The 8,004-nt window shown below is 44.8% G+C and overlaps 1 protein-coding gene across 1 annotated transcript; it reads left to right on the forward strand.

The window, feature by feature from the left end:
- Positions 1-770: 770 nt before the first annotated feature.
- Positions 771-3,462, forward strand: LOC107117331 (E3 ubiquitin-protein ligase TRIM17-like). Its single transcript, XM_015419425.1, has 2 exons — positions 771-1,239; positions 3,454-3,462. The coding sequence occupies exons 1-2, from the start codon at positions 787-789 to the stop codon at positions 3,460-3,462; spliced, it is 462 nt and encodes a 153-aa protein (XP_015274911.1). The 5' UTR covers positions 771-786.
- Positions 3,463-8,004: the final 4,542 nt, after the last annotated feature.

Here is an 8,004-nt window from a genome sequence, read left to right on the forward strand (position 1 = left end):
TGATCTGGAGATCAGCTGTAATTCCAGAAAGTCTCCAGGCTCCACCTGGAGGTTGGCAACCCTGTGGGTGCACATGGCCCCTTGAGGGTTTGACAAGTATTAGCAGCTGACAATGCTTATTTTTATTTTTTTATTTATTTATTGTTTAGACTTTAGGATGCCCTTCCCTGAGGGCAGCTCACAACAGAATTAAAAACACAACAATCCAAGTTAAATTACGCCAGCGCTAAACACACAGTACAGAGTAATAAGTAAAAAAAACAATTCCAAAGTGGGAGAAAATTTCAATAGAAAATCCAAAATAATTTGAATAGAAAATTGAAGTACATAGAGTCTCCAAGGGGGGCAGGTAAGGGGGGGGGGCCCTGCGAGCGCCAGACTACTTGCTGTCCCGTCGCCGTCCTCAACCAGACTGACCCACCGAGGATGACCGGATTCTGCCTCAACTTCTCCTTTGTCCCTCTCCTTCCTATTGAAATAAATGTTGTTGGTCTTTATGGTGTCACTGGACTTTTGCTTTGTTTTCCCTGCAGATCAAAGGGCCGTTAAGCACAAGAGCAAACGAGGGTCACCCTGGCCACATATCCCCCCCCCCGTCCATTGGCCTTGGCACCCTTATCTGCTACGGTCTCACAGCCCTATACCTTCCCCAGCTCAACCCCCTTCCTGTTTCTCAATCTCCCCACGCCTCCTTTCTATCTCAAGCCGCAGCTGCAGCAGGATTCTAACGAGAGACAAACAGAGCAGCTCCTTCCTGGTTTGTTGTCGGTGCTGCCCGTGGCAGCGATGGCGGCTATAAACCCTGCCCGAGCCCTGGAGGACGAGCTCTTCTGCTCCATATGCTTGGATTACTTCACGGAGCCGGTGATCCTGAACTGTGAGCACAACTTCTGCAGGGCCTGCATCACTCGGACGTGGGAAGGCCTAGGCGACAGTTTCCCCTGCCCCCAGTGCAGGAAGAGGTCTTGCAAAGGGAAACTCAGGCCAAACACCCAGCTGGGGAAAGTGGCAGAGAGGGCCAAGGAGTTGGCCCTGGTCAGGGGCGCCACTCCTGAGCCTGCTTCGAAGCCTAGCAGCAAGCCAGAGACCAGCGCCAGAGAAATGTGCAAGAAGCACCTGGAGGCTCTGAAGTTGTTCTGCCTGGATGATCAGGCCTTGATCTGTGTGGTTTGTGACAGATCTCAAGAGCACAGAGTTCACAAGGTAGTCCCTGTAGAGGAGGCAGCCCAGGAATCCAAGGTACAGAGCATTTGTGGTGGTGGGAGGAGTGTACAATTGGTTGTAGAGGTTCACTTGCCACATATATGCTACTTTTAAAGGGATAACCTCAGTTCCCTGATATCTTTTCCTGCTAAATCACTGTCCCTGGGTGTTGGGAGCAGGGGTCACTTCGTAGAAAAAGAGCTAGGGGAACTCATTAGCAGAACTCATTAGCATATGCCACACCCCCTGACATCACCGGAAGTGTGTCATAAGGCCACACACCCTGACATCACCGGAAGTGTGTCATAAGGCCACACACCCTGCCCCCAACGGTCCCGGCTGCTGCCGCCGCCGGCCTTGCAGCTCCACTGCCGAGCCCCATGAGGGGCCCAGCGGTGGGCCTGCAAGGCCGGCGGGAGTGCAAGGAAGCCCCTGATGCTTCCTCCTAGTCCTGGTATTCAGAGGTTTTCTGCCTCTGTGTATGGAGGTTTCTTTTTGTCATGGTGTCGAGAAACCATTGATGGACATCTCCACCATGAATGTGTCGAATCCTCTTTGACAGCCATCTATGTGCCTAGCCCAAGGTGGTCCCGTAAACCTCCATGGCAGAGTGGGGACAGGGTCTCCCAGATCCTAGCTTGACACTTTAATCAGTTCATCAGAGTGACTAGGACTGCACACCGGTTTGCAAATGAGGCCACATTGTAGATAAGAAGTCCCCACCATGGCGCCCGTCAACACCTTTCTTGGTGCCAGGCCATTATTTTTAGAAAGTGGATGGTGCCAGGCAGGATTTTTGTCCAGCCGGGCTTCTGATTGGGCATTGGAGATTTGCTTGACTGTGCAGATTCTTAAGCAGTAGCTTCAGCAGCAGCTTCCACCACAGCAGAAGGATTTCCACTGTGTGACAGGAGGTAAGCTGGGTGTATGCAAGAAAATATTTTAAGCAATATGTTCGTTTTAAGCAATATGTTCATTTTGAAAGGCATTCTGTTAATCAGAGCTTATACCTCAAATGTTGAAGCAGTACTGTTAGAGTTATGCGTAACCTTACTTCCTAACATTTTGCATTTGGCTCTGCCTCCTGTGGTAGCCATTTTGTGGCTGGCTGTGCCTCTGGAAGCAGCCATTTTGTAGTTGTGCCCACCATCCTGTGTCAAAATTCCAAAGGTGTCCATAGGCTCAAAAAAGGTTGGGGACCCCTGGCGTAGATCTACAAAGGGCCATTACAATGTTGGCCATTTTATTTTCAGTTCCTCTCCTGTAAATTTTTTTCCCTAAAGGGACTCGAGTCATGCAGTTTTTGAGGTCTCATAATGGCCCTGATACCCGTCAGAACCTGGAGAAAGTGAAGAATCCTCAGGCTGAGGGTAGGAAGCAGACTATGTGTGTGAAGCCATAGCAGTTTGAGATTGGAATATAAAGACAGAGAAGAAAAGTGATAGCAGAATGTGAGTTGGCTAAATAACAGTCCCATAAGGCAGCACTTCCATTGCCACAGTGCACCAAAGAGAAAGACTCTTTCTGACTGCACCATGGAACCTTATTGTTTGGGGATGCTGGGAGCACATAACAACACTATATTAGGGCTATGACATAGCTTTGGAATTAGTCATCATGGGTGTGACATCTACAGGAATGGTAGGCCTCCCAAGTTTTTTGTTGAATAAGCTACAAGAGGGCTTATAATACTGGCTTCGGGAGACCTACAGACTGACTCAGTGTATAAGGCAGCTACATTGGGGAAGGGCCGAGCCATCTTGTTGGGTATTACAAGTTGAAAACACTCAGTATATCTGGGGTTAAATGTTTGTTTATGTTACTCACAGGAAGTCACATGTTTTTCATGTAACCAATGTTCTTTAGCTGTAGAATACCCGGAATTTTCTCCCTGATCTAGGAATTTGATTGGGACTAAAGTGTCAAGGTGTATTAGCATTTTATGGCTCTCTTCCCGTTTTTGTTTGGTGTTCTGAAGAAGAAGAGTAACCATAATCTCTCTCTTCTAGTTTTGTCTTTGTAGAGTAAGGATGTAGCCGATTTAGCTCTGTTGTTATTTTCATCCCAGTCACCCTTCCCATGCTAGAATTTAGTAAAAACTTTATATTTTAATCACACATGGACTCTCAGTCTGAATTATTTTACTCCGGGACTGCGGGACTATTATTATCTCTGCTAAATACCATTTTTTCAATATCTCACTATCACCCAACAGATGGTCCATAACACGGCTCTCTGTTTTTATTACAGAAATCTTGACCTTGGATCCTGATTCGGCTCATCCCAGCCTCGTCATTTCAACTGACTGGAAGACTGTGAGCCGCGGGGGCGCTTGTCCGGCTTTCTGCAATGATTCTAGAAGATTCTACCCCTCCTTCTGTGTGCTGGGTTCTGAAGGTTTCACTTGCGGCCGCCACCACTGGCTGGTAGATGTCAAAGGCACTTGTGGCTGGGCCCTGGGTGTAGCCAAAGAATCTGTGGATAGGAAGAAGCCAATGATACTTTGTCCAGAACATGGAGTTTGGGCTGTGGAGCTGGGCCCATACCAGCTCCTTCCTGCAGCGCCAGTCCCTGAGACAGAGAGGGATACTCCAACCCGCAGGCTTTTGGTCACCTTGGACTATAAAGTGGGGCGGGAGACATTCTCGGACTTTCCTAACCCAGAACCGCTATTCACTTTCAGGACCTGCTTCACAGAGAAGCTTTTTCCTTTCTTCTGGCTGTGGTCCCCTGAAGCATCTATTATGCTGTGTCCTTGAGATACAAGGTCACAGTCTGGCTGCTTCTCTTGATCTGGAGGTTATTCAATGATTAGAAAAATGCCACTCGGCACTTGCTGTCAAGACATTTTCATCATTACTATATCTACAAGTAGGGGGCCTCAGCTAGGTCATTCAACCAGACTCTGGGTCTTGTTCACAGTAAATCAAATGTGAGATCCAAGTGAGGTGGGATGATGGGACTCCCTCTAAGCAGTGGAGTCCTGTGAGGAAAAATTCTACTTTGTGAGCTTACTGGCATTAAATTGTGAGCGAGCGATTTGGCCACTGCATAAATTAGTTTGCTCTGAAGCCGTCCTTCATGAGCGAAGACAAAAATGTGTGAGCTGGAGGCTAAAAAGCTGTGAGCTAGCTCACACTAACTCAGCTTAGAGGGAACACTGGATGGGAGATGTCCTAATCCCACCATTAAAAGAAACCCTAGCAGAGAATTAGAATTAGGGAAGGGGGTGACTCCTCTCCATGCCTTTCCTAAGTGCAATTAGTGCCCCCCTCAGCTGTTATCCCAAGTGTCGGGGGGAGGAAGACAGGTTCATTGTGGGAACTTGTATTTGCCCTACTGGGAGAAGAGAGGGGTTTTTATTGGAAAATGTGTAAGGAAAAGTGTTGACCACACCCCAACACTATGGCTTCATTTTACCATTAAAATAAACACCACAGTGCCCCATCAATGATCCCCCCCACCATAATAAATCATCTGGCCTTTAGATATGTGAGGGTGTTGTTGTCTTAACTTGTACGCAACCTCATGTCAGAGACTTGTGTAACTCAGAGGCTTCCATATGGAATGAAATGTTATTTTGGCAGTTACACATTTCCAAATATATGATTGCCAGAACGGTGTGAATGCCAGGGCAAAGATGACTTGCAGGGAAACACTGGCTGAAGGAAGATGTGCTTAACGTTCCGGTACCTACTGTTTGCTATTGTTGGGTGATAAGTGAGATATTGAAAAAATGGTATTTAGCAGAGATAAGATAGTCCAGCAGAGCCAGAGTACAATAATTCAGACCCAGAGTCCATGTGTGATTAAAATATAAAGTTTTTACTAAATTCTAGCATGGGAAGGGTAACTGGGCAGAAAATAACAACAGAGCAAAATCTACTACATCCTTACTCTACAAAGACAAAACTTTAAGAGGAGAGATTATGGCTACTCTTCTTGTTCTTCAGAACACCAAACAAAGATGGGAAGAGAAGCCATAAAGTGCTAATACACCTTGACACTTTAGTCCCAGTCAAATTCCTAGATCAGGGAGAAGATTCCCGGGCATTCTACAACTAAAGAACATTGGTTACATGAGAGACATGTGACTTCCTGTGAGTAACATAAACATTTAACCCCAGATATACTGAGTGTTTTCAACTTGTAATACCCAACAGCTATCCATAAATCCCTTTCTCCAGATGTTTTACTCAGCTGTGCTTACTTTTGGTTTTGAAGCATAGCTTGAAGAAGAATATAAAACAGCTGTGATAGGAGGCATTTACAGGGAAATTCAGTGGACACACATTGAGTCTCCTCTGCAAAAAAAAAGCCCCACCCGCATTAGTCTTACAAAGGAAGTGCTGGGACTACTACATTTCCTTCAGGATGTCTAGTTGAACCCTAACTTTTTTTTTTTTTGGGATGCAAGCACCTTTGCAATTTTGAGAGAGGGTGGTGAGCACCACTCCAAAATGACTTCCACAGGAGGTGGAGCCAAACTCAAAACGGCTGCCTTGGGTGGGGGAAACCAAATGGAGTACCTTCTCCTTACACCTCTTGGGAAGAAGGAACTCCTGAAGGAGGAACAGAACAACACATTGACGAAGGAAGCCCCAGTTGCTTACTAGTCCTGGTCCTCCTCATCCTCCAGTGGAAAACTCTTTCATTTGAATGTGGCTAATAATAAGCCCTGCTTTACAATGCCCCCCCCTCACTTTCTGAAAAGCTTAGTGAGAACCAAGGGAAGTACTGGTGGGCACCACATTGGGGAGCCCTGCCTTAGACTGTTAAGAAACCAAGAGAAATTGTAACACATATATACTCTCCAGTGTTGAAAAGGAATTGGAATTTCTTAGTCACTGTAGCAAAACCTGGTCCTCTTCACCTATTCCGGATGCTAACTAACTTAGAAATTGTTGGCTATTACAAGTTGAAAACACTCAGTATATCTGGGGTTAAATGTTTGTTTATGTTACTCACAGGAAGTCATAACCAATGTTCTTTTGATGTAAGAAGCCCGGGAATTTTCTCCCTGATCTAGGAGTTTGATTGGGACGAAAGTGTCAAAGTGTTTTTGCATTTTATGGCTCCTCTTCCCGTCTTTGTTTGCTGTTCTGAAGAAAAAGAGGAGAGAGAGGCCATAACACTCTTCTAGTTTTGTCTTTGTAGTGTAAGGATGTAGCCGATTTAGCTCTGTTGTTATTTTCATCCTAGTTACCCTTCCCTATGCTAGAATTTATTAAAAACTTTATATTTAATCACACATGGACTCTCAGTCTGAATTATTTTACTCAGGCTCTGCTGGGCTATATTATCTCTGCTAAATACCATTTTTCAATATCTCACTATCAAAACCCAACAGAAATAACTTGGGAATAGTCTCTGTATTTTTCTTAATTACTTAATTACAATCACCCCTTGATCCTGCTTCTCTCCCCCCCCTCATACTTCCTACAGGAAAGGTCTACCAGACGGAGGGTCTGCTCTCTGTCTTTAAAGAAGTGGATCCTAGTCCATGAAAGCTTCTTTTGGAATAAAACATTGTGAGTCTGAGGTGCCTCATTTTGGCCTCATAATATTAGTCTTGTTATCTGTGTCTGTAAATCACCAAGGTAGAGCACTTGGAAGCAGTGTTGTCCTGGCTAGAACATCTGAATCCTCGCCAGCAATATCAAAGTGCCACCCACATTATAACCCCACCCAGCTGTAATTCTTTATTTGCTTTCTCTCATTTTCCCATCCATAAGATGCCGTGTTTGTTGACAGTTATGATGGCTCACGCTCCCCTTCTTGAGGTTGACAAGCGCCGTCTGATATGCTACCGCATAGGAAGTGGTTTCCCCGCTTGCTTATTGCACATGATGGCTTGGTAATGACTTTATTGAAGGCAATAAAGATAACAATAGTCTTTAAAGAGGCATGTAATACAGGTTCCTTTAACAACTGGTTATAAAAGAAAGTGTTGAGATGGAAATGCGATAACCTTTTTATCATTGTTCCTTGACATTCTTGGTATTTCTAGCAAGGATAGTGCTGCCACCTCCAGGCTGCCTTGGTGAATTATAGGTTCATGTAACGAAGTCAGCAAGGGGATAAGAGCTAGTGCAGTAGGAGAAATATCTGCCAAAAATCACCTTTCATTGTATCAAAGATGCAGGAGACATGTCCCATGTATGATTCATTCCTGCATCTTGGGTTTGCTTGTAAAGCAAGACAAATAAATGCGAAATATTTTAGCCGCTACCATACATAAAATGAATGTCCATTTGTCAAAAATAATGTCTATTATGTGTCATCTTTGAAGAGTATTTGGATAATAACAGCTGGCCTAGAATGCAGCAGTCTAATTACTAACCTGCCCTAGCCACAATGATCCTTTTAGAGTTCCACTGGTTTGTGGCATCTGGTTAGAATTCAGTTAGTTTCCAAAATTTTTAGAGTTTCCAGCCTCCAGGTGAGCCGCCAAAAAAGGGGGGGAAGCCAGTGTACAGTACAAGGAACAGCAAAGAACACACCACTGACTGAAAATAAACGTACAAGCAAAATAGCAAGTATATAATAATCATATAAGCATAACAGCAAGTAGAATATGAATCAATTGGCCAAGGTGCAATAATAAAGCATAATAGAAGCACAGTCTACAGTCTTTCCATGTGTCTATTCCAAAATAGAAGCAAATATCAGAGTCCAAATTGAAGTGTAAGTCATCAAATTTTCTGAGCCATAAAAAGCCGACGTGTAATCCGGATGCCTGATGCCGCGTTTCGAATAATTCGTATTCAAGCATGGCAGTAATGGGACCCAATCTCAAAA

Source organism: Gekko japonicus, unplaced genomic scaffold (assembly GCF_001447785.1).
Source record: "Gekko japonicus isolate JY-2015 unplaced genomic scaffold, Gekko_japonicus_V1.1 scaffold554, whole genome shotgun sequence".
NCBI classification, from domain to species: domain Eukaryota; kingdom Metazoa; phylum Chordata; class Lepidosauria; order Squamata; family Gekkonidae; genus Gekko; species Gekko japonicus.

Coding starts and splice junctions, on each gene's coding strand:
- LOC107117331 (XM_015419425.1), top strand. CDS start 787: ATGGCGGCTATAAACCCTGCCCGAGCCCTGGAGGACGAGCTCTTCTGC.